General features: G+C 46.7%; 2 protein-coding genes across 3 annotated transcripts in view; both read left to right on the forward strand.

The window, feature by feature from the left end:
* Positions 1 to 27,748, forward strand: part of LOC123768461 (alpha-1,6-mannosyl-glycoprotein 4-beta-N-acetylglucosaminyltransferase) — a 63,940-nt gene that overhangs the window by 5,513 nt on the left and 30,679 nt on the right. The window lies entirely within an intron of this gene.
* On the forward strand, positions 956 to 25,410 carry LOC138371168 (filaggrin-2-like). Its single transcript, XM_069336003.1, has 3 exons — positions 956 to 967; positions 1,334 to 1,512; positions 24,114 to 25,410. Exons 1-3 carry the CDS (start codon positions 956 to 958, stop codon positions 25,408 to 25,410), a joined length of 1,488 nt encoding a protein of 495 aa, XP_069192104.1.

The raw sequence follows: 27,748 nt of genomic DNA on the forward strand, positions 1-27,748 counted from the left end.
GAAGGAAAGACTCAATATATGTGCAAGAGTATTAATGCCAAATTTCTGGTGAAACCTACGTCCTTTATCAAGGTGCTGTAAACACATTTTCCCTTGATAAAGAATGTAGATTTCATCCAAAAATTAGGTTTTAATACACTAACACTTGTATTGGGTCATTTCTTTACCTTCATTCAAGCACTATGTCATTGTAATATGATTCTCTAGATGAAGTGTTGCTAAACCTTCTAGATATTAGTGCCATTGTTCAATGTGTCATGTTTTGTACATTTATACATATTTCTTAGGCTTGGGTGTCCAACCAATCATAACTCGTATTCAATTCAACAATTTGAACATTGTCCAGACGATATCTGGTAAATGTTATCATTACTTTTGTTACCATTAGAAATGTTATCATGTAGGTCTGAACCCTACATTGTCAGCATTAAACTACATCTGCCAATCATTTGTTAATTTGTAAAGCCTATCTAAGTCGTCTTCTAACGATTTTGAGTCTTTTTTTTATTTTTTTCCCCCGCCATATTTGTGTAATGTCTGTAAATTTACAAATGTTATTTTTCAATCCTGATTTTAAATCGTTTACGATTTAAAATCGTATAAGATAAACAACAGAGGTCCCAGAACATTGCTCTGAGGCATTTCACCTGCAACGGTATTCCACTCGAACTTAGCTTGCTTGCTAAGTTTGCTTGCTGTTTCCCTTTGGAAAAAAAAACAATCAATCCCTTATCCAATACCATACAAGCTTGTTTCACGAGGCTCAGTATCAAAGGCTTTGCTAAAACTACAGAATGTCGCAATTCCTGAGTGTAATTTAGAAGCAGGTGGCGCCACCATCAACCCGAACTGCGTCGTCCTCCGTTTTAAGTGAATCGACCTTAGTGCTGGGTCTATGGAGCTGACAAGCGCGTACTTGTGGCCATTGCGAAGGGCTTACAAGCTCTATACCATGATGGCGGAGGTCGTGAGAGAAGGAATTCGTGTAGTAGAAACATTTAAAAGAGAGGGAAGATGTGGGCAATGATTATTAGGCTACTGCTGTCACCATAATGCTAAGGGACGACGAAATGTTCGTATGGGGATGGAGAGGAAATGTCTAGATGGAGAGAGGGTTAGGGTGATGTTGCGTATATAGACGTAGGAAGGGAGGGACGGATTGCAGGTAGGAGAGAGTGAAACACTACACCAGAGGAAGGAAAGAAGTTCGTGAAGATGGAAGGAGACAGAGAGAATTTTTTAGTCAATAAAGATGGGTAATCATATGGAGGGAAGTAGGAGCTAGGCCGGGGTTGTGACGGCACCTTATTGACGAGTTGCTGTGCAACGTGAGCAACATCTTCACCTGCACACTTCCCAAACTGAAAAGGATCCTCATCTTAGAGGATCCTCAGCATTAGAGGATCCTGATCCTCATCTTAGAGGATCCTCAGCATTAGAGGATCCTGATCCTCATCTTAGAGGATCCTCAGCATTAGAGGATCCTGATCCTCATCTTAGAGGATCCTCAGGGTCAGAGAAGCCTCAACACTAGAGTATTCTCAGCCATTGGATTAATTGTTGCCACCAGAGGCCGCTTATTGTGCACCCCATACACATCCTGCGAGCGGTAGCGCAAAAAAGTATTATAGAGTGCACAAAAAGTCTCCATCAGACCTCAACAGAGATTATTACATTAACAATTACATCTATCCTTCACACCTTTATAATTAGACTGTCAGCTAGTTACAGAAAATGTTCCAGTTCAATAGCTATGTATTTACAGTTAATCATTATACGTTAATGATAGGTCCTTTCACTAATACATAACTGTTTGGGCAATGGATATATTACAGGGTCATATGAGAGCTTCTGTTTGTTACACACAGAGATCACACTAACGTGATGCATCAAATGAATAAATCCACAAGGGATTTTACCCTGTCGTAGCTCAGTCGATTAAGGCAGTGTCTGGGATGCTCCCGGACGCAGGTTCGAATCCTCGTCACGGCCCTTGTGGATTTGTTCTGTTTGTTATTATTAGTCTTCCCAATACACTACTTGTTTCTTAATCTCATGTCATTTATCTACTGGAAGCGAAATGTGGATACAGTGTATGAATTTCAGATATCTTATCCTTTAGTAATAAGATGGTCAATCAGACGTATGTACGTATATGCATGAATGTATTTTATGTATGTATGAATGAAAGTGCGGTGTTGCAAAACAATGTCAGCTTTTTTTTTTTACACCCATCTGGCAATGGCCACCTTCCTTCTACCTGGCCCATGTAGACCCTCATCCCTCAGGTGATACCCTAGAAAAATCCCCAGCTCCCGCAAATTACAGTTCGGCGCTGCTGGACGGGGCACTGTCTCACGTATGTACTTGCCTCCATTTCTCTCCCCTCTTTACTCCCCTCTCCCTCATTAACTCTCTCTCTCTCTCTCTCTCTCTCTCTCTCTCTCTCTCTCTCTCTCTCCTCTCTCTCTCTCTCTCTCTCTCTCTCTCTCTCTCTCTCTCTCTGTCTCTCTCTCCTCTCTCTCTCTCTCTCTCTCTCTCTCTCTCTCTCTCCATTCTACTCTTGATGGTAGAGTTGGAATAGTTGGCTTCGTGTCGTTCATTGTGGTTTCATTATATATAATTGTTTCATTATATCTCAAAATTATATTTTGGATATAATGTAGATATATATTTTGACAATTATTCGTCTCGTAATTCTAACGAGAGTATTAGGACCAGAGGATTCAAAACTGTCCCAAGACAACTCAACCCTCAGGACAAAACAGCGTCAGAAACAGAACTGCTTCAGAACCAAAGAGCTTCAGAACAAAACAGCTGCAGAACAAAACAGCTTCAGAACAAAACAGCTTCAGAACAAAACAGCTTCAGAACAAAACAGCTTAAAAACAAAACAGCTTCAGAACAAAACAGCTTCAGAACAAAACGGCTTCAGAACTAAACGGCTTCAGAACAAAACAGCTTCAGAACAAAACAGCTTCAGAACAAAACGGCTTCAGAACAAAACGGCTTCAGAACAAAACAGCTTCAGAACAAAACAGCTTCAGAACAAAACAGCTTCAGAACAAAACAGCTTCAGAACAAAACAGCTTCAGAACAAAACAGCTTCAGAACTAAACGGCTTAAGAACTAAACGGCTTAAGAACTAAACGGCTTAATTAAGAACAAAACGGCTTAAGAACAAAACAGCTTCAGAACTAAACTGCTTTAGAACAAAACAGCTTCAGAACAAAACAGCTTCAGAACAAAACTGCGACAGAACAAAACAGCTTCAGAACAAAACAGCTTCAGAACAAAACAGCTTCAGAACAAAACAGCTTCAGAACATAACAGCTTCAGAACATAACAGCTTCAGAACAAAACAGCTTCAGAACAAAACTGCGACAGAACAAAACAGCTTCAGAACAAAACAGCTTCAGAACAAAACAGCTTCAGAACAAAACAGCTTCAGAACATAACAGCTTCAGAACAAAACAGCTTCAGAACAAAACAGCTTCAGAACAAAACATCTTCAGAACAAAACAGCTCCAGCACTAAAGAGCTTCAGAACAAAAGAGCCTGGCCCCTCATGCTTCACAAAAGAGACGTCATTGCTTTTCGACAAGTCATTATTTCCTTCCCACGTTGACTTAAGACTCATTCGTGTTTCTCAAAATGTAAACACAACTTTCATAACATTCCCACAACGAAGTGTCAATCAAGACTGTTATGTTTGTGGTGGGATTAGGCAGTGGGAACTGGTAGTTTAGGCGGCACGGAACTGATCACTTAAGACGCTCACAGCTCCATCAACGACGTAATCTACGGTGGTAAAGAAAGCTGTCTTCAGGATCTTGCGGTTCCTTACTGTCGAAGGTCAAGGAGGGTTAGAAAGGAAACTATCCAGGGGGGGAAAGTGCTAAGCCATTACGTCTATATAGCACTGGGAAGGGGTCAGGATAAGGATCTGGGATGGGACGGGGGAAAGGAATGGTGTCCAACCACTTAGTGGACGGTCGGGGATTGAACGCCGACCTGCATGAATAGAACCGTTGCTTTAGGAGTGTTTAGATCCACGTTTCCTAACGTCGATGAATGACCTTCCGTAGGAGGCAACCATCATTGCCTATTTCTCAACTGCATGTTTACTGGTAGGTGAAGAGAAGCATCAGGTGTAAGGAAACGTACTCAAATATCTCCGTCCTACGATGGAATCGAACCCAGGTTTTGTTTTTCTATTATGAGCCAACTGCGGGTTTAAAGATATATATTACACAGCCCGTCCTCCAAACAAAGATCCAAAAGTGATTCCATGCACCCGCCAAACCCCCTGTTTATGAATGAAAAGCGGTTTACACACGACTCACAACTGCTGACGTTCGAACATATCCGGAACAAGTGCTTCACTGACGAATTTTGTTCGAACCACAACGCTATAAATGCTTCACCCACGTACTACAAATACAGATAATCGCCAACAGAACCTAAACACCTAACCTAACCTAACCTATGCCTATATATACACAATATGCTAATAAATTATAATATTAATTTATACCTGAGAAAATTCCCGTTTGAATGAACAGCATGTTAAAATTTATGAATGCGTCTGTGGGGTTGACCGCTGGATGTAATGGACTTGAGTCGAGGATGGGTGATATTACAACAAAAATAAAGGGAAGTTCATTACAGAAGCCCCCCCGCCAGTAGGGAGGCGGGGCCCAGAAGCTGAGTTCTGTTATCTTGTGATAGATAAGAACTGTTTGGTAAGAACACACACGCATCACTTTGGATATATTTAAAGCTGTACAAATATTATCTTTGCCCCGCTCCTGTAGAGGCAACGAGTGTTTGTTGTTCTTAAGGGCCGTCACCAGAGGGCGCGGCCTTGGCGGTAAATTCAAAATTTTAAATTCAAATGTTTATTCAGGCAAAAGTACATACATGAGTTACAAGCATAATGTTGGATTTATAGATAGAGCTTACATAGAAGATGAGTTACAAGTATAATGTTGGATTTATAGATAGAGCTAGTACATACAATACCTAAAGTCACTAATACGCACAGCGTTTCGGGCAAATACATAGTTAACGTACATGGTATCACGGACAATATTCTTGCTGACAGTTTTTATAGAATTTTTATATAACGGTTCGCCAACGGATTTTTGAAATCTACCCAACCTTACCATCCCAGCCTACACGGTTCTAAGCTAGGTAATGCATCCTAAAAAAACGATATTGACGGTTTGAACAGTCGTAAAACGAGCGTTGGGGAACCGTCTTGTGGACGATTTACCCCAACCTATGGGTACTCGCCTGCTAGTGTCTGCAGGGGTCGAACTGCAGTTCCCGAGAGCCGCCGGTTTGTACGGCTGCCGGGTGTATAATGTGATAATCTACGACCTTCATTGTCTCATCTTTTGAGGCTGTGGGGGGGGGGGGGAATTGAGTGCCTTCTGCTACCTTGTCTAAGTCTTCCCATTCGACCACCAGTGGCTATGACTCTTCTTGAGGTTATCTTGAGATGATTTCGGGGCTTAGCGTCTCCTGGTTGATACCTGGTTGATGGGGTTCTGGAAGTTCTTCTACTCCCCAAGCCCGGCCCGAGGCCAGGCTTGACTTGTGAGAGTTTGGTCCACCAGGCTGTTGCTTGGAGCGTCCCCGCAGGCCCACATACTACAGCCCAGTTGATCCGGCACTCTTTGGAGGAAACAATCTAGTTTTCTCTTGAAGATGTCCACGGTTGTTCTGGCCCTCGCGGCCCAGTCTTGTGCCACTTTTAATTTCTATTTCAGAGGCGTCTTGACTTTAAGAATATTCAGGGGCCTTCTTGCTCCCTCTATAGTTATCGTGTGTGTAAGTACTTAGTGTAGTTACAGGATGAGAGCTACGCTCGTGGTGTCCCGTCTTCCCAGTACTCTTTTTCTCAACCCGTGTTCATCAACAATGGCCGAATTCTCGTTAATTCACCGCCAATCCCCCTGTTTACGAATGTAAAATATTTAATGCCTTAAATATTTAATGCGTTCGGCTGTTCCCTCAAGACGCACTCATCAATGTTAACATACTGTGTATTAAAATATATTTTATCTTATATATAAGTTAATATTATTATATATTATAAATTTATGTAAATTTAGACTAGGTTAGGTTAGATGATTATATATATACGACGAACCATACGTTGAGTATGCCGCATGTGTGTGTGTGTGTGTGTGTGTACTCACCTACTCACCTAATTGTGCTTGCGGACGTTGAGCTTTGGCTCTTTGGTCCCGTCCTGTCTGTGTTTGTGTGTGTGTGTGTGTGTGTGTGTGTGTGTGTGTGTGTGTGTGTGTGTGTGTGGGAAGGGGGTGGGGGGGGGCGGGGCAAGGGGAGGGTAGTTGTCGAAATATTAAAACAAAACATTCTCCACAAACCTTGCAGAACCATTTTCCACATTCCGTATAATGTGTTCACGCAGAACATTGCACTTTCATGTTCACGCTACAATCTGGAAAGAAAAACTTTCAGGCACACAACATATTTATCGATCAAATTTTTTTTTGTTACATGTTCTTGAATATAACGCTTTATGCATCCCTGAAACGTTTGACGGTATATTGCGGGGACCGATAACGATGTTTGTACTTTCAACGACAGAAAACGTTTGTCTTTAAACGGCCGAAAACCTTTCTTTAAACTCGTTTACAACCGAAACTCTAATAATTATTGAATAATAATCAATACTTATAATCATAAAATAAAATCAACGAACAACACCCGCTCTAAAATATACATTCAGTAAATAAATAAAATTACAAACATTAAAACTATATTAAAAATAGTTTTAATATTTATTAAAATATTTAAAATATTTGAAAAAGGTAACAGGTAACGCTGTCAAATTAGATGAAACAGGCTTCAGGAATGTTAGAAACGCAACATTGCTGATATTGTAACGTTAATATCAGATTAACATTGCTGATATTGTAACGTTAATATCAGATTAATATGGCTGATATTGTAACGTTAATATCAGATTAATATGGCTGATATTGTAACGTTAATATCAGATTAATGTTGCTGATATTGTAACGTTAATATCAGATTAATATGGCTGATATTGTAACGTTAATAGCAGATTAATATGGCTGATATTGTAACGTTAATATCAGATTAATATGGCTGATATTGTAACGTTAATATCAGATTAATGTTGCTGATATTGTAACGTTAATATCAGATTAATGTTGCTGATATTGTAACGTTAATATCAGATTAATGTTGCTGATATTGTAACGTTAATATCAGATTAATGTTGCTGATATTGTAACGTTAATATCAGATTAATGTGCCTGATATTGTAACGTTAATATCAGATTAATGTGCCTGATATTGTAACGTTAATATCAGATTAATGTGCCTGATATTGTAACGTTAATATCAGATTAATGTGCCTGATATTGTAACGTTAATATCAGATTAATGTGCCTGATATTGTAACGTTAATATCAGATTAATATGGCTGATATTGTAACGTTAATATCAGATTAATATGGCTGATATTGTAACGTTAAAATGAGATTGAACATTCATCAAGAATGTTGCAAACAACGATGCCTTGCTGTCGCCGTGCAATTTGCAACTAGGGGAAAAATATAGCTGGTAGTATAGCAAATATTGAAGAGCAGGATTTTTCTTGTTTGCTGCAAACTTACGGAAATATTGGTTGGGTAAGATGCCGCCTTTGGCAACAGTGGCAGAGACGTGAGGTTTTTTTTATTATTATTGTGCGTTTTTGTAAGAGTAATGTGGTGAGTGAATTGTGGTGAGGCTATTGTGGTGGTGGGTGAGGCTGTTGTGGTGGTGGGTGAGGCTGTTGTGGTGGTGGGTGAGGGTGTTGTGGTGGTGGGTGAGGCTGTTGTGGTGGTGGGTGAGGCTGTTGTGGTGGTGGGTGAGGCTGTTGTGGTGGTGGGTGAGGCTATTGTGGTGGTGGGTGAGGCTGTTGTGGTGGTGGGTGAGGCTGTTGTGGTGGTGGGTGAGGCTGTTGTGGTGGTGGGTGAGGCTGTTGTGGTGGTGGGTGAGGCTATTGTGGTGGTGGGTGAGGCTGTTGTGGTGGTGGGTGAGGCTGTTGTGGTGGTGGGTGAGGCTGTTGTGGTGGTGGGTGAGGCTGTTGTGGTGGTGGGTGAGGCTGTTGTGGTGGTGGGTGAGGCTGTTGTGGTGGTGGGTGAGGCTGTTGTGGTGGTGGGTGAGGCTGTTGTGGTGGTGGGTGAGGCTATTGTGGTGGTGGGTGAGGCTGTTGTGGTGGTGGGTGAGGCTATTGTGGTGGTGGGTGAGGGTGTTGTGGTGGTGGGTGAGGGTGTTGTGGTGGTGGGTGAGGCTGTTGTGGTGGTGGGTGAGGCTGTTGTGGTGGTGGGTGAGGCTGTTGTGGTGGTGGGTGAGGCTATTGTGGTGGTGGGTGAGGCTGTTGTGGTGGTGGGTGAGGCTGTTGTGGTGGTGGGTGAGGCTGTTGTGGTGGTGGGTGAGGCTGTTGTGGTGGTGGGTGAGGCTATTGTGGTGGTGGGTGAGGCTGTTGTGGTGGTGGGTGAGGCTATTGTGGTGGTGGGTGAGGGTGTTGTGGTGGTGGGTGAGGGTGTTGTGGTGGTGGGTGAGGCTGTTGTGGTGGTGGGTGAGGGTTTTGTGGTGGTGGGTGAGGGTGTTGTGGTGGTGGGTGAGGCTGTTGTGGTGGTGGGTGAGGGTGTTGTGGTGGTGGGTGAGGCTGTTGTGGTGGTGGGTGAGGGTGTTGTGGTGGTGGGTGAGGCTGTTGTGGTGGTGGGTGAGGCTGTTGTGGTGGTGGGTGAGGCTGTTGTGGTGGTGGGTGAGGCTGTTGTGGTGGTGGGTGAGGCTGTTGTGGTGGTGGGTGAGGGTGTTGTGGTGGTGGGTGAGGCTGTTGTGGTGGTGGGTGAGGGTGTTGTGGTGGTGGGTGAGGCTGTTGTGGTGGTGGGTGAGGCTGTTGTGGTGGTGGGTGAGGCTGTTGTGGTGGTGGGTGAGGCTGTTGTGGTGGTGGGTGAGGCTGTTGTGGTGGTGGGTGAGGGTGTTGTGGTGGTGGGTGAGGGTGTTGTGGTGGTGGGTGAGGCTGTTGTGGTGGTGGGTGAGGGTTTTGTGGTGGTGGGTGAGGCTGTTGTGGTGGTGGGTGAGGCTGTTGTGGTGGTGGGTGAGGCTGTTGTGGTGGTGGGTGAGGCTGTTGTGGTGGTGGGTGAGGCTGTTGTGGTGGTGGGTGAGGCTGTTGTGGTGGTGGGTGAGGCTGTTGTGGTGGTGGGTGAGGCTATTGTGGTGGTGGGTGAGGCTATTGTGGTGGTGGGTGAGGCTGTTGTGGTGGTGGTGGGTGAGGCTGTTGTGGTGGTGGGTGAGGCTTTTGTGGTGGTGGGTGAGGCTGTTGTGGTGGTGGTGGGTGAGGCTTTTGTGGTGGTGGGTGAGGCTTTTGTGGTGGTGGGTGAGGCTGTTGTGGTGGTGGTGGGTGAGGCTGTTGTGGTGGTGGGTGAGGCTTTTGTGGTGGTGGGTGAGGCTTTTGTGGTGGTGGGTGAGGCTGTTGTGGTGGTGGTGGGTGAGGCTGTTGTGGTGGTGGGTGAGGCTTTTGTGGTGGTGGGTGAGGCTGTTGTGGTGGTGGTGGGTGAGGCTGTTGTGGTGGTGGTGGGTGAGGCTTTTGTGGTGGTGGGTGAGGCTTTTGTGGTGGTGGGTGAGGCTGTTGTGGTGGTGGTGGGTGAGGCTTTTGTGGTGGTGGGTGAGGCTTTTGTGGTGGTGGGTGAGGCTGTTGTGGTGGTGGGTGAGGCTGTTGTGGTGGTGGTGGGTGAGGCTGTTGTGGTGGTGGGTGAGGCTTTTCTGGTGGTGGGTGAGGCTGTTGTGGTGGTGGTGGGTGAGGCTGTTGTGGTGGTGGTGGGTGAGGCTTTTGTGGTGGTGGGTGAGGCTTTTGTGGTGGTGGGTGAGGCTGTTGTGGTGGTGGTGGGTGAGGCTTTTGTGGTGGTGGGTGAGGCTTTTGTGGTGGTGGGTGAGGCTGTTGTGGTGGTGGGTGAGGCTGTTGTGGTGGTGGGTGAGGCTGTTGTGGTGGTGGGTGAGGCTTTTGTGGTGGTGGGTGAGGCTGTTGTGGTGGTGGGTGAGGCTGTTGTGGTGGTGGTGGGTGAGGCTGTTGTGGTGGTGGGTGAGGCTTTTGTGGTGGTGGGTGAGGCTTTTGTGGTGGTGGGTGAGGCTGTTGTGGTGGTGGGTGAGGCTATTGTGGTGGTGGGTGAGGCTATTGTGGTGGTGGGTGAGGCTGTTGTGGTGGTGGGTGAGGGTTTTGTGGTGGTGGGTGAGGCTATTGTAGTGGTGGGTGAGGGTTTTGTGGTGGTGGGTGAGGGTGTTGTGGTGGTGGGTGAGGCTGTTGTGGTGGTGGGTGAGGGTGTTGTGGTGGTGGGTGAGGGTGTTGTGGTGGTGGGTGAGGCTATTGTGGTGGTTGGTGAGGGTGTTGTGGTGGTGGGTGAGGCTATTGTGGTGGTGGGTGAGGCTATTGTGGTGGTGGGTGAGTGTTTTGTGGTGGTGGGTGAGTGTTTTGTGGTGGTGGGTGAGGCTATTGTGGTGGTGGGTGAGGCTATTGTGGTGGTGGGTGAGTGTTTTGTGGTGGTGGGTGAGTGTTTTGTGGTGGTGGGTGACGCTATTGTGGTGGTGGGTGAGGCTATTGTGGTGGTGGGTGAGGCTTTTGTGGTGGTGGGTGAGGCTATTGTGGTGGTTGGTGAGGGTGTTGTGGTGGTGGGTGAGGCTGTTGTGGTGGTGGGTGAGGCTGTTGTGGTGGTGGGTGAGGCTATTGTGGTGGTGGGTGAGGCTATTGTGGTGGTTGGTGAGGCTGTTGTGGTGGTGGGTGAGGCTGTTGTGGTGGTGGGTGAGGCTGTTGTGGTGGTGGGTGAGGCTGTTGTGGTGGTGGTGTTGAAGTTGCTGGTGGTTGAGCTTGTGGGTGCTGGTTGTGGTCAAGAGAGATGGTGTTCGGTAGTTGTACGTTAAAATTGTTGTGGAGTTGGTCTCCTGGTTGATTCAAGAGAGTGGTTGGAGGTGGTTGTGTGGTACCACCCTCGCCCCACGCATTGCCAACGATTACGCCCAGGTTCGAGCCCCAGGCAGGAAGGGAGGGAGGGACGAATTGGACAACGATCGTAAACTTTTCGCTCCTGTTCACCCTGCAGTAATTGAGCACCTGGTTGTAATATGATTGGCCGGACGTGTCTCAGAGAAAATTAGTATGAGAAATGAAGGGAATGATCTAGTCCTGCTAGACCATTCTAGATGATCTAGTCCTGCTAGATCATTCTAGATGATCTAGTCCTGCTAGATCATTCTAGATGATCTAGTCATGCTAGATCATTCTAGATGATCTAGTCATGCTAGATCATTCTAGATGATCTAGGTCTGCTAGATCATTCTAGATGATCTAGGTCTGCTAGATCATTCTAGATGATCTAGTCATGCTAGATCATTCTAGATGATCTAGGTCTGCTAGATCATTCTAGATGATCTAGGTCTGCTAGATCATTCTAGATGATCTAGGTCTGCTAGATCATTCTAGATGATCTAGGTCTGCTAGATCATTCTAGATGATCTAGGTCTGCTAGATGATATCCCAGCAAACCTAAAACGTTTTTATTTGGTTGCAGAAAGGTGACACTAACTAATTATATAAAGTCGTCTTTTTAACGTATAAAATACTTTAATTTCAGTCAATCAAATCGTATACATAGGCCTGCTACGTATAGCAACAGAGGTCAATTAACATACCTGTGTTAAAAATATGAATAAAGATCGCTAAAATTTTAAGCTCAACCATAATTAACCATGAAAGTCGAAATAACCAATCACAGGAAAGTCGGAAGTGACGTCGCGGGTGTGAACCAATCACAGCATTGTCGGAAGTGACGTCGCCGGTGTGAACCAATCACAGGAAAGTCGGAAGTGACGTCGCGGGCGTGAACGAATCACAGGAAAGTCGGAAGTGACGTCGCGGGCGTGAACCAATCACAGGAAAGTCGGAAGTGATGTCGCGGGTGTGAACCAATCACAGGAAAGTCGGAAGTGACGCCGCGGGCGTGAACCAATCACAGGAAAGTCGAAAGTGACGTCGCCGGTGTGAACCAATCACAGGAAAGTAGGAAGTGGCGTCGTGGGTGTGAACCAATCACAGGAAAGTCGGAAGTGACGTCGCCGGTGTGAACCAATCACAGGAAAGTCGGAAGTGACGCCGCGGGCGTGAACCAATCACAGGAAAGTCGAAAGTGACGTCGCCGGTGTGAACCAATCACAGGAAAGTAGGAAGTGGCGTCGTGGGTGTGAACCAATCACAGGAAAGTCGGAAGTGACGTCGCCGGTGTGAACCAATCACAGGAAAGTCGGAAGTGACGCCGCGGGCGTGAACCAATCACAGGAAAGTCGGAAGTGACGTCGCCGGTGTGAACCAATCACAGGAAAGTCGGAAGTGACGTCGCGGGTGTGAACCAATCACAGGAAAGTCGGAAGTGACGTCGCTGGTGTGAACCAATCACAGGAAAGTCGGAAGTGACGTCGCCGGTGTGAACCAATGACATTAACTGAAATAGATTTTTCCCGCGCGACCTCTACAAATCGAAGGGGTTACTCGTGTACATTTACGTAATCAGTATCTGTGTCATTACTCTAAATTTAGATTATACAATATACAATTACAATGATTGCGTGTTATGATGTTACTTTGAATAAATAAATAATATATTGTAGTTTTGCGAACTAGCAGGAGTGTACTCACCTAGTTGTGCTTGCGGGGGTTGAGCTTTGGCTCTTTGGTCCCCGAGGTCCATGAGAGTGGATGAGGAAGGGAGTGAGGAATGAGAGGAGTGTGGATGAGGAATGGAGTGAGGAATGAGGGAAAGATCTAAACATTTACCTTTGCCTTCCATCATATTAAATGTTGCTGGGTCATGCAACCACACAATCTCTGGTAATATGAAAAAAACTAGACTAGGCTTATGTGATTTAAGTGAACTGATACCCGGGATAGGCCTACTCTCAACGCTCTCTAGTCACTAAGCCCGCCCTAGTTGGTACCAGCAACACAAAGGAGAGGTATTACCGAGCCTACGTGGGAGTAGATGGTATCTTTTGGTACTCTGGAATGTTAATCATCGAATTACCGTGGGACACTTTAGTAGAAGTTAACTACACTACAACTAAGGTGGTGCAGGACCTCTGGGGTGTGGTGCTTGTGGGGTCTCCGTGGTCTAGTAGCCAGCGTGTGGTTAGCAGTCCCTTCTATATAACTCCCATTAGGGTTATCGACATCCCTCAGGTCAACTATACTGACTTTTCCAAGGAGGCAACCCCCCACACAACACTTGGGCCAACTTCAGGGGCACCAGTTGACTGCTAGGAAACGTGCCCAATCGTTCCTGTCCTCTTCTCAAAGGTTTTCATTATTTCATATACAACAGTTGCAAAGTCGTCTTGCATAACTTTAGCAGGAAGCGCCTTTGTTCTGAGAGAGTAATTACCTGCTGAACAGCTGGTCTTCCGAAGCTGCTGAACAAGGTCAATGTAAACGAGCTCCACTATAAATGTACACAACTGTTAGAGTGAAGATTTTGAATTTGAATTTAAAGCACATTTTGCAACCCGTTCTCGCACTTTCGTATAGTCAATATTGACTTATTAAATACGTGCATATGTGACATACTAAACATACTAGTTTACCTTGAAAAGCTTCATAGAAAACACCGACCTTACCTAACCTTCTTAGTATGTTAAGATAAGCATCTTATTGCTTCGTAATTACAATTATTACTTAACCTATACCTATAATAGGTATACGTATACCTATTAACCTATACCTATAATAGGTATACGTATACCTATTAACCTATACCTATAATAGGTTAAGTAATAATTGTAATTACGAAGCAATAAGATGCTTATCTTAACATACTAAGAAGGTTAGGTAAGGTCGGTGTTTTCTATGAAGCTTTTCAAGGTAAAGTAGTATGTTAATTATGTCACATATGCACGTATTTAATAAGTCAATATTGACTATACGAAAGTGCTAGAACGGGTTGCATTGTGTGTGGAGGTCGTTCAGCGCCGCCCGGAGTTAACCTCACCCCAACGACGCCACTTGATGTCCCGTCGTTGACGCCAGAAACCCTGTTAGGTATTTTCAGGGTCCCGTAGCCTAGGGCTATGTAGGCTCCACGCGCGGTCACCCAACCACCTACAAGCCCGGACCAACGGTGTTTTAATATAAGAACATAAGAATAAAGGTAACTGCAGAAGGCCTATTGGCCCATACGAGGCAGCTCCTATCTACATACAAAGATTAATCAGGTGTAATTGGCCTGTTATGTTGAACAGTGTCTTCTGTGTTGGCATCGTTAGGTTCTGGTCTTGTCCTTACTCTCATGGTGGGTAGAGTAACCAAGTGGAATGAGTAGCCCGCAAATCCTCCTTTGCTCCAGGTGAATATTTCAATCCATATATACATAAAAGGAGAACCATTAGCTCCGTGACTTGGGAGTTTCCACCCCGCCTGAGGAAGTAAGAACCCTTCCTTACTCTCAGTATCAGAAGCGTTTTTGTGCGTGAGAAAAGTTGAAGGTCTGCCATTACCGGCTGTTTCAAGAATACATTTTAAACCTTTTTGTAATTCAGGCTTCCAGCCTGACCTCCCTGGAACTGTTCTTGCGGCAAGTCGCCAAACACGTCGAAGGGTCGCAGTCACGGGTCATTTCCTGAGCCTTGTCTCAACTTTGACAAGTGAGTTGGTGGTGTAGAAGCGGTAGAGATCAGACATTCACTATGGGTGTAGCGCGGGCGGCCTTAACCTGCTGACATTCTCACAGATATCTCTCTCTCGCCCCAAGAGGTGCTTGTCATGTTTTTGTCCCACCAGTACTCCAGAGGCGCCACGCTGGAAGCCTAGTCACGTGCCTCCACCTGGGGGAATGGGGGATCCCCCCCATCCCATGGGGATCCCATCCCCATGGGATGGGGAAATGGGGGAAATGGACGGAATGTGGGATGGATGGGGGGGAGAAAGAGCGCTGCACGGGGATAGGGAAAGGAGAGGCTACAAAATTACAAATATTTCCATAGTGAATCCTAGTATCATATAGCCTTATTCAAGATATTTTTTACATTGATTCACTTAGCTTAGAACCTGTAAAACCCGTTTATCTTTTCACAGTCATGACTTTATTATTATTAAATAGTTTACAAACTTCGAAATTCAAGGTTATTATTGTCGTAGACAACGTCCTTGTTCATGAACTTTAATAAATGTAAACATAGCCGCCATGATTGAGGAAAGATGGAGAGGTTTCGTCAGTGAGTACTTCACGTTCCCATGATGAATCCCGGTCTAGACAATTTTCGTATTCAGTTTTGGCCGTGTCAGCCAAACACGGCCAAAAAAAACTGAATACGGCCACGTATTCAGTTTTTCGGCCGTGTTTGTCTGTTAGTTCAGCTGTCATATCTTAAGGTTTAGGAGTTGAAGCCTTACAGTTAGGAACGTGTTTCAGTACTCAAAAGTGCAACTAAGTCATGCATTGTACTTATAGTACTTTTGCTCTTTGTGCTATATCTCTCTCTGGTGGTGTTGTGTGTTGATGTCTGTGTTCTCTGTTGTATGGCTCTATGTTATGTTGATGTCTGGGTCCTCTGTTGTATGGCTCTATGTTATGTTGATGTCTGGGTCCTCTGTTATATGGCTCTATGTTATGTTGATGTCTGGGTCCTCTGTTGCATGACTATATTATGTTGATGTCTGGGTCCTCTGTTACCTCTGTTACTCAAGTACCCCCCCCCCAGCCCTCCACCTGTCAGTACACATTCACAAACCACTATGGTTCAGTAGTTTAAACCCTCCCTCCTCCCCCCAGCCCCATCAATTGCACTAGCGAAGGCTGCCACCCCCATAATTGACAGAGGTTGCAATCCCTTTGCACATATACAACATTTAATATCAAAATTGTCCCACTTGTCAAAGAATATTACATTGGCTTTGCAATATTTGTCCAGTCGGCAGTTGAGACCGGTTGTTCTGGTTGTTCATTCGTACCAATTGTTCTTTTTTTAGGCACAGTGCCATATGTGACTGGTATATATCTCGGATGTTATTCTACCAATTGCTATCCTGTGATTGGCATTCAGTGCCTCATGCATCACTGGTCAAGAGGTTGTTCATCCTGCGTCCTCCATCACCCACCACAGCACACCACCATCCTGTGTTTCGTATCCTGATGATGATAGCCGAGGGATGATGATGGCGATAGTGATGATAGCGATGGTGATGATAGCGATAGTGATGATAATGACAACGATAGTTGTGATGATGCTGCGGATGGTGTTGGTGTAGTAAATTATTGATGATGAACACCATAATATCCTGATAGTGAGAAAGACATGATTGTGGCATGGAAATTATCACCTCCCATGTCACCCTCATTACCTCTCACTATCAGGGTATTATGATGCTCACCATTAGCATACCCAACATTGTTGAAGCCTTGACATAACCAACCTATCAACACCCTCACTATAGCAGATGAGGGCAATGACAGCTGTAAGTGGTAGTTAATGTCTTAATACGCGTCAAAGAAAAGAGAAAAAAACATGAAAATTACAAAGAAAACAAGATGAACAGGAGGGAAAAATAGGAAAGAGGAAAAGGAAAGAGGTGGATAGAAGAGGAGATGAAAGAGGTGGATAGGAGAGCAGACGAAAGAGGTGGATAGGAGAAAAGAAAGAGAGGAGAAAGGGGGTAATTGCAGAAAAAGGGTTGTAGAGGAGAGGAGGAGGAGGAGGGGAAGGAAAAATTGAAATGAGAAATAGCATGATAAAGGATAGAAGAAATAAGAGCCACGAAGAAGGAAGAAAGTGATAGAAGCCGCCAACAGCTGTTAGGAGGTAAACAAAAGTTTTGTTTTCTGTCCCAAGTTTAGCCTATTCCCCCATCACTCTGGGGTCTCCCCCACCACTCTGGGGTCTCCCCCACCACTCTGGGGGTCTTCCCCACCACTCTGGTTTGGACAGAGTTTCCACCTTGGCCCTGTCTTTCCAGCTGTCTCTTTAACACTAGGATTATAGACGGAAGATAACCCTGTCTTCCCGTCCGGTTCGTCCCATACTGGTCTTATACCGAAGATCTCTTCTCATCCCTGTGGCTCATCTACGAGTCCAGCTTCCATGCATGGCCTCTCGTTAAGCCGCTACCCCAGTCCAATAAGCATCATGTCTGTTTTCAGCTACTTGCTTGAGTATTTTCATGTCTGGATCATGTCCTGGTATGGGTGACCTTGGGGGGGGGGGTGTCTGGTGGTCTCCGGCGCGTGTTGATGGTTGAACACGGTTGTTCATACGGGTTACAAGTGTTCACAGGGGTCATGAATGTTCATACGGGTCATTGTGTTGTAATGTGATCGCAGCCGACTCTGTGAACTTATTGACCTGCAGTTACGGCTGTGTGAGCATGACGCATCGCACACGCACGCACACGCACACGCACACGCACACACACACACACACACACACACACACACACACACACACACACACACACACACACACACACACACACACACACACACACACACACACAGAGGAAGCAGCCCGTAACAGCTGTCTAACTCCCAGGTACCTATTTACTGTTAGGTGAACAGGGAGCATCAGGGTAAAAAAAAACTCTGTCCCATTTGTTTCCGCCATCGCCGGGATCGATCAATTCCCGGACCCTAGGACTACGAATCACGAGCACTGTCCACTCAGCCGTCAGGGCCCCGCGCGTGTGTGTGTTGTGAGTACTTAAAGAGAAGATCATGCACCCTTGTTCACGAGAGACATCTCCCGTCACGCAGGGTGCAGTCGCACCTCCACAGATCTCCAGTATCAGCTCTTGATACTGGCAATGGCTCAAAAGGGCCACCACTTACGGGCTATTCATGCCCGTGCCACCTTTTGGGTGGTTTAATCTTCATCAATCAATCATGCACCCTTGTTCCCTTATAGAAAGCAATTAAGCGTCGTACCACCTCATGGGTAGCTCATCAATCATCAATCGTTGTGGCTAGTGAGACAATGCCAGAACGAGACCCCCTCACAGAAATGTCTTCAGAATTGCGGGCCCTACAAAGGGCCCTTGTAGGGCCTTTCTGGGCCCTACAAAGGGGGATTTCCGAGCCCTACAAAGTGGGCTTTCCGAGCCCTATATATAGCGAAGGTGAGACCCACTCTTGAAATGAGTCACAGAGACTTCAGAAATAACTTTTTTCATTGTTAGAATTGTCAATAGACCCCATAGATTCGCCGCAGCAGTCGTCGAAGCTGCGTTACATTCAAAGCTTTTAATGTAAATATGATAAACTCAGGCCAGCACCCTAAAGTGAAAGTAGCTATAGTAACTGTTTGGTGGAAAGTATCCATACGTAGTGAAGGACGGCCAGAATGTTGACCTTTTCTGTTATTGAATTTAGACAGACCTGAAACTTTTATTAACATAAATATATGACTTAACCCAACCTCTCCAAGTATTCATAGGCTTATTGCATGCCTTCTTAGGCCTAATGTAATACATATGCTATGCCTTTGAATATTTAGGTTTGTTTTTTAGCCTTATTTTTTTCAGGGCTCTGTATAAATTAATAGTACAAAAAGTGGTTTACTGGCAGTCCATCAGTACATATTGGTACTATCCACCAAATAGTCACTATAAGTACTATCATTATGGGATGGGATGGATAAAGGCGTGAGACACGAACCGCTGAATTACTCTGAGAATGTTTGGAAGGCGGGATTATAGGGCCCCACACACACACACACACACACACACACACACACACACACACACACACACACACACACACACACACACGCAACAGAGAACTTGCGTGTTTTATGGTCATAGCGAGGACTTCTGTATTTATCCTTGATGGGGATCACAGTGGAGCCATATCTGCAACACACCACCACACCTGTAGACCCACACCTGCAACACACCATCTCACCTATGGAGCCACACCTGCTATACACCACCACACCTGTGGAGCCACACCTGCTACACCACCACACCTGTAGAGCCACACCTGTAGAGCCACACCTGCAACACACCACCACACCTGCTACACCACCACACAGCTGTAGAGCCACACCTGCAACACACCACCACACCTGTACATCCACACCTACAACACACCACCACACCTGCAACACACCACCACACACCTGTAGAGCCACACCTGCTACACACCATCTCACCAATGGAGCCACACGTCTAACTCTGAACAAAACTTTAAACATACTTTATAGAATTCAAAGGCGAAGCTTAATCTATTAGGTGTTTGGTGTATATGTATTCAATGCTTTATACCTTTGGCCCCTCACTGTGTTCCTAGATACGGGCTATTCATGCCCGTGCCACTGTATTCCTAGATACAGTAATGTATTAAATACACGAATGTGCTTGAATTTATCGTTTCTATTTTTTATTGTTGCAGCAAAACGTTTTTTTGGTGAGATTTTGGTGTTTTCGTAGAAAGAACAGAATATAGAGAAACTATGTGCACATTCTTCATTTGTTTCCATTCAGACATTCTAAAGGAAATCTGTGTATTTTTGTATGTAGGTTAGATTAAAAGCACTACAATCACCTTCTGTGGTCGATTGTTCAATAAATCACTGAACTATATTGACCAGACCACACACTAGAAGGTGAAGGGACGACGACGTTTCGACTTGACTTAAGAATGGTCCAGGACGGACCGAAACGTCGTCGTCCCTTCACCTTCTAGTGTGTGATCTGGTCAACATAATTTAGCCACGTTATTGTGACTCGTCGCCTGCACTGAACTATACGTTTAACAGATCTCTCACCCTGTTCATGGAGGACTGAATAAAATGTATATGTGCTGGTTAGCATTGTAATTGCGTGACCACGTCTGTGGTAGAATAATAATAATAATGAAACAGAGGAGCATCGGGTGCTCCTCCTCTCACACAACAGGAGCCCCGAGGATATTTTGACAAATGGTTTACGGGCTATTCATGCCCGTGCCACCTCTTGGGTGGCTTAATCCTTATCAATCAACCAACAAATGGTGGCGCCGCTTTGTTGTATAAACACGGGGGTTATACTCAAGAAACCAGCACCGCTCCTGTGCCAGGTAAGTCCACTACGGGCTCACCATAGCCCGTGCTACTTGCCCCGCTCCTGGGCCGGGTAAGTTACGGGCTCACCATAGCCCGTGCTACTGGGAACTTGTTCCGAGTAGCTGAATCTATAACAACAACAACAAACCCAAGAAGCAACATGGCAGTTAATACCATAATTGAAAGGGCAGTCTCTGTCGCCTGTAGAAATCGATCGCATCTGCTTATCATGGGAGACTTCAACCACGGAAAGATAGACTGGGAGAAGAGAGAGCCAGAGGCGGAGTGCAGAAACTTGGAGAGCAAAACTATCAGATGTTTCAACAAGAAACATTTTAAGCCAGCATGTCAGGGGACCCCACAAGAAGGAGAGGCAGCGACGACCCATCTACACCTGACCTGGTATTGACCTGTTGACTCTGAACCATTCAGTCATTAGGGAAATCAACTGTGAAGCTCCCGTGGGAATAAGTGATGACAGTGTATTGATGTTTGAGTGTCTGGTAGAGGTAGGGATAACGTACTCCAGGAAGGGACCAGAGAACGAAAAGCTGGCATACTGAAAGGGAAACTACGACGAGATAAGAAAAATCCAAATAGATATACCATGGGTATATCTTCAGTCAGCTTAATTACCAATTAGCCAGTCACCCTGTTAATTTCACAGTGTAATTAACTAGCTTGTTAGTCAAACAATCAGTCAACCAGCACGTACCCGACCAGCCAACCAGCCACACGAGACGAGCAGTTAGTTCATTTACACAATCGACTTGAGAATGGTCCAGGACGGACCGAAACGTCGTCGTCCCTTCATCTTCTAGTGTGTGGTCTGGTCTTCATATACTCTTTCCACTGCACGTCCCCATAGTGTCGCCATGACGACGGAGACGCCGCCGCCCCCACACTACACCTGTGTATCAACAACATAGCCTCCAGTTACCACAACTATAAATGACCACTGTTGTTACTCCGTCTGAGAGGTCCATGATGCGTGCGGGACTGGCCGGCCGGTTTGTTGACAGGGTGTATGTATGAATGAGTGGAGGATTTGTGTGGGAGAGTGACCTGGGTGCCAGATTCTATGTGGGAGATTTGGAAGAATGATTATAGGTGGGTGATTGGAGGGGTTCTGGGTGGGAGATTTAGGTGTTTGGACGGGTCGATGACTGGGTGAGCGGATATGGAAGATTATATAGGAAGGAAGATGACTATATGCGCGTGGAAATATATAATTATATACATGTAGGGGATGTATAATGTATAATGTTGCTATGATAAGTTTCCGGGACGGTTTGGAAGCGTCTGTCTGTCATACATGGGTTTTTTTTCAGGGATTTCCAGCATTGGAACTTTCACGTTCCCAAAGTTCTAAGCTCACATTCCCTCTCAAGGGAGGGTTCTATCTTGAGGTTATCTTGAGATGATTTCGGAGCTTTTTTTAGTGTCCCCGCGGCCCGGTCCTCGACCAGGCCTCCACCCCCAGGAAGCAGCCCGTGACAGCTGACTAACACCCAGGTACCTATTTTACTGCTAGGTAACAGGGGCATAGGGTAAAAGAAACTCTGCCCATTGTTTCTCGCCGGCGCCTGGGATCGAGGACCACAGGATCACAAGTCCAGCGTGCTGTCCGCTCGGCCGACCGGCTCCCTCCAGGTGGATAGAGGGGAAGGATCGTGTATATTGTCAATGGGATTCTTAGTGGATGGGGGGTGAGTGGGGGTGTTGCAAAGGTGGCAAAAAAGGTCGTGGGTACCTGGTTACCTGGTTGATGGGGTTCTGGGAGTTCTTCTACTCCCCAAGCCCGGCCCGAGGCCAGGCTTGACTTGTGAGAGTTTGGTCCACCAGGCTGTTGCTTGGAGCGACCCGCAGGCCCACATACCCACCACAGCCCGGTTGGTCCGGCACTCCTTGGAGTGGTGCATGGCTCGAGTAAGTAAGACTATGTTATGTCAACCTGGTCAGGTGGGTGGGTTGGCTGGTCGGTAGTGGCGTGGCCTTCCTTCTCTTTGTCCGCTCCTGCAGCCCCAGATCGATACCCGACACGCGGGTTGTCGCACGCCTACGCGTTGATTCCAACGCCCACACCGGGAATGTCCCACGCCCACACGCTAATTGCCATGCTTGTGTGCTAATTCCCAAGTTCACACACACTCTGATTTCCCATACTCTGATTCACGTACTCACACACACACCTGATCCCCCCCCCATGCTCTGATTCACGTACTCTCTCACACTTTGATTCCCTCATACTCTGATTCCCCCATACTCTGATTCACGTACTCACACACACCTGATCCCCCCCATGCTCTGATTCACGTACTCTCACACACTCTGATCCCCCCATACTCTGATTCACGTACTCTCACACACTCTGATCCCCCCATACTCTGATTCACGTACCCACACACCCTGATTCCAGCCTGTCCTGATAAACAAATTTCAAAGTCCATTCCATCCACCCGCCAAACCCCAGCTGTTTATGAATGAAAACCGGTTTACACACGACTCACAACTGCTGACGTTCGAACACTTCCGGAACAAGTGCTTCACTGACGACTTGTGTTCGAACCACAACGCTGTAAATGCTTCACCCACGCACTACAAATACAAATAATCGCCAACAGAACCTAAACACCTAACCTAATCTATGTCTAAATAAGTGCAGTATGTTAATGTATAATAATATCAATTTATATTTGAGAAAATTCCTATTTAGAGTGAACAGCAATGTTAAAATTTATGGCTGCGTCTTTGGGGTCGACCGCTGGATGGAATGGACTTGGTCTGAGGACGGGTCGGTGAGTCATGTGTAAACCGTTTTTCATTCATAAACGAGGGACTTGGCGGCTGTTTGGAATGGTCTTTGTTTATGAGGACGGGTTGGAATCATGGTGTGAATACGTCTCTCTCTCTCTCTCTCTCTCTCTCTCTCTCTCTCTCTCTCTCTCTCTCTCTCTCTCTCTCTCTCTCTCTCTCTCTCTCTCTCTCTCTCTCTCTCTCTCTCTCTCTCTCTCTCTCTCTCTCTCTCTCTCTCTCTCTCTCTCTCTCTCTCACCCTCTCTCTCTCACCCTCTCTCACCCTCTCTCTCTCACCCTCTCTCTCTCTCTCTCTCTCTCTCTCTCACCCTCTCTCTCTCTCTCTCTCTCTCTCTCTCTCTCTCTCTCTCTCTCTCTCTCTCTCTCTCTCTCTCTCTCTCTCTCTCTCTCTCTCACCCTCTCTCTCTCACCCTCTCTCTCTCTCTCTCTCTCTCTCTCTCTCTCTCTCTCTCTCTCTCTCTCTCTCTCTCTCTCTCTCTCTCTCTCTCTCTCTCTCTCTCTCTCTCTCTCTCCCCCCCACTATACAAACGACCGCAGAATTATTAAAACCACAGCCAATATAACTGATCTTAACATGAAGTCGGAAGACTTTGAAAGAGAAATTACCAACATGCCCTCAGCCCCGGGTCCTGACTCCTGGAAAGCAATACACATACAGAAATGTAAAGTACCAGTAGCGGGAGCCCCCAGTTTAATATAGATAAAAAGCTTGGATGCATACAAGATTCCAGGAGCACTTAAATTACCAAATACAGCTCCACTACACTAAGGAGGAGTGTGTAATACAGACAGGAAGACTGAGGGAGGCGTAGGGATTAGACAGAGAGGGTGACATAGGGATTAGACAGAGAGGGTGACATAGGGATTAGACAGAGAGGGAGACAGGTAGGGAAAGAGAGAGCAACAGTACAGGCCGCCAAGGACGACTGGTATCACCACGTTCCAGGTTAGCACCAATGCTGTTCTCCTGCTTCACCACTCTGGCAAGCTGTTGGCATCCCTGCCCCACACAGCTGAGAGGCGGGACCAAAGAGCCAGAGCTCAACCCCCCCGCAAGCACAACTAGGTGAGTACAGTGCCCTCTAGAACACCCGTTCTTCTTCCTCTCCCACTGTGGGAGGAAGGGTCCACTTCCTCCCACAGTGGCCACAAGGAGTCCACTTCCTCCCACAGTGGCCACAAGGAGTCCACTTCCTCCCACAGTGGTCACAAGGAGTCCACTTCCTCCCACAGTGGCCACAAGGAGTCCACTTCCTCCCACAGTGGTCACAAGGAGTCCACTTCCTCCCACAGTGGCCACAAGGAGTCCACTTCCTCCCACAGTGGTCACAAGGAGTCCACTTCCTCCCACAGTGGCCACAAGGAGTCCACTTCCTCCCACAGTGGCCACAAGGAGTCCACTTCCTCCCACAGTGGCCACAAGGAGTCCACTTCCTCCCACAGTGGCCACAAGGAGTCCACTTCCTCCCACAGTGGTCACAAGGAGTCCACTTCCTCCCACAGTGGCCACAAGGAGTCCACTTCCTCCCACAGTGGTCACAAGGAGTCCACTTCCTCCCACAGTGGCCACAAGGAGTCCACTTCCTCCCACAGTGGTCACAAGGAGTCCACTTCCTCCCACAGTGGTCACAAGGAGTCCACTTCCTCCCACAGTGGCCACAAGGAGTCCACTTCCTCCCACAGTGGTCACAAGGAGTCCACTTCCTCCCACAGTGGCCACAAGGAGTCCACTTCCTCCCACAGTGGCCACAAGGAGTCCACTTCCTCCCACAGTGGCCACAAGGAGTCCATTTCCTCCCACAGTGGCCACAAGGAGTCCACTTCCTCCCACAGTGGCCACAAGGAGTCCACTTCCTCCCACAGTGGCCACAAGGAGTCCACTTCCTCCCACAGTGGCCACAAGGAGTCCACTTCCTCCCACAGTGGTCACAAGGAGTCCACTTCCTCCCACAGTGGCCACAAGGAGTCCACTTCCTCCCACAGTGGCCACAAGGAGTCCACTTCCTCCCACAGTGGCCACAAGGAGTCCACTTCCTCCCACAGTGGCCACAAGGAGTCCACTTCCTCCCACAGTGGTCACAAGGAGTCCACTTCCTCCCACAGTGGCCACAAGGAGTCCACTTCCTCCCACAGTGGCCACAAGGAGTCCACTTCCTCCCACAGTGGCCACAAGGAGTCCACTTCCTCCCACAGTGGCCACAAGGAGTCCACTTCCTCCCACAGTGGTCACAAGGAGTCCACTTCCTCCCACAGTGGCCACAAGGAGTCCACTTCCTCCCACAGTGGTCACAAGGAGTCCACTTCCTCCCACAGTGGCCACAAGGAGTCCACTTCCTCCCACAGTGGTCATAGGGATTTGCCTTGTCAAAAAGATACGGTTGTGACTGGCTTAAACAAACAAGAATGGCACAGTGCCAAATTTGGCACCATACACTGTCGTGATCCCCAGGACCCGAGAAGCGGATACTAGGGTACAACCACAGGGTACAACCACAGGGTACAACCACAGGGTACAACCACAGGGTACAACCACAGGGTACAACCATAGTGTACAACCATAGGGTACAACCACAGGGTACAACCATAGTGTACAACCATAGTGTACAACCATAGTGTACAACCACAGGGTACAACCATAGTGTACAACCATAGGGTACAACCACAGGGTACAACCATAGTGTACAACCACAGGGTACAACCATAGTGTACAACCATAGTGTACAACCATAGTGTACAACCACAGGGTACAACCATAGTGTACAACCATAGGGTACAACCACAGGGTACAACCATAGTGTACAACCACAGGGTACAACCATAGTGTACAACCACAGGGTACAACCACAGGGTACAACCATAGTGTACAACCACAGGGTACAACCATAGTGTACAACCACAGGGTACAACCATAGTGTACAACCACAGGGTACAACCATAGTGTACAACCATAGGGTACAACCACAGGGTACAACCATAGGGTACAACCACAGGGTACAACCACAGGGTACAACCATAGTGTACAACCACAGGGTACAACCATAGGGTACAACCATAGGGTACAACCACAGGGTACAACCACAGGGTACAACCACAGTGTACAACCACAGTGTACAACCATAGTGTACAACCACAGGGTACAACCATAGTGTACAACCATAGGGTACAACCACAGGGTACAACCATAGTGTACAACCACAGGGTACAACCATAGTGTACAACCACAGGGTACAACCATAGGGTACAACCACAGGGTACAACCATAGTGTACAACCACAGGGTACAACCATAGTGTACAACCACAGGGTACAACCATAGTGTACAACCACAGGGTACAACCATAGTGTACAACCACAGGGTACAACCATAGTGTACAACCACAGGGTACAACCATAGGGTACAACCATAGGGTACAACCACAGGGTACAACCATAGTGTACAACCATAGGGTACAACCACAGGGTACAACCATAGTGTACAACCATAGGGTACAACCACAGGGTACAACCACAGGGTACAACCACAGGGTACAACCACAGGGTACAACCACAGGGTACAACCATAGTGTACAACCACAGGGTACAACCATAGTGTACAACCATAGGGTACAACCATAGTGTACAACCACAGGGTACAACCATAGTGTACAACCATAGGGTACAACCATAGGGTACAACCATAGTGTACAACCACAGGGTACAACCATAGTGTACAACCACAGGGTACAACCATAGTGTACAACCATAGGGTACAACCATAGTGTACAACCACAGGGTACAACCATAGTGTACAACCATAGGGTACAACCATAGTGTACAACCACAGGGTACAACCATAGTGTACAACCACAGGGTACAACCATAGTGTACAACCATAGGGTACAACCATAGTGTACAACCACAGGGTACAACCATAGTGTACAACCACAGGGTACAACCATAGTGTACAACCACAGGGTACAACCATAGTGTACAACCATAGGGTACAACCATAGGGTACAACCACAGGGTACAACCATAGTGTACAACCACAGGGTACAACCACAGGGTACAACCATAGGGTACAGCCATAGGGTACAACCATAGGGTACAACCACAGGGTACAACCATAGTGTACAACCACAGGGTACAACCATAGTGTACAACCATAGGGTACAACCATAGTGTACAACCATAGGGTACAACCATAGGGTACAACCACAGGGTACAACCATAGTGTACAACCACAGGGTACAACCATAGTGTACAACCATAGGGTACAACCATAGGGTACAACCACAGGGTACAACCATAGTGTACAACCACAGGGTACAACCACAGGGTACAACCACAGGGTACAACCATAGTGTACAACCACAGGGTACAACCACAGGGTACAACCATAGTGTACAACCACAGGGTACAACCACAGGGTACAACCACAGGGTACAACCACAGGGTACAACCACAGGGTACAACCACAGGGTACAACCACAGGGTACAACCATAGTGTACAACCACAGGGTACAACCATAGGGTACAACCACAGGGTACAACCATAGTGTACAACCACAGGGTACAACCACAGGGTACAACCACAGGGTACAACCATAGTGTACAACCACAGGGTACAACCATAGTGTACAACCACAGGGTACAACCACAGGGTACAACCACAGGGTACAACCATAGTGTACAACCACAGGGTACAACCATAGTGTACAACCACAGGGTACAACTATAGGGTACAACCACAGGGTACAACCATAGGGTACAACCACAGGGTACAACCATAGGGTACAACCACAGGGTACAACCACAGGGTACAACCAC

The sequence above is a fragment of the Procambarus clarkii genome, chromosome 35 (assembly GCF_040958095.1).
Source record: "Procambarus clarkii isolate CNS0578487 chromosome 35, FALCON_Pclarkii_2.0, whole genome shotgun sequence".
NCBI lineage: Eukaryota > Metazoa > Arthropoda > Malacostraca > Decapoda > Cambaridae > Procambarus > Procambarus clarkii.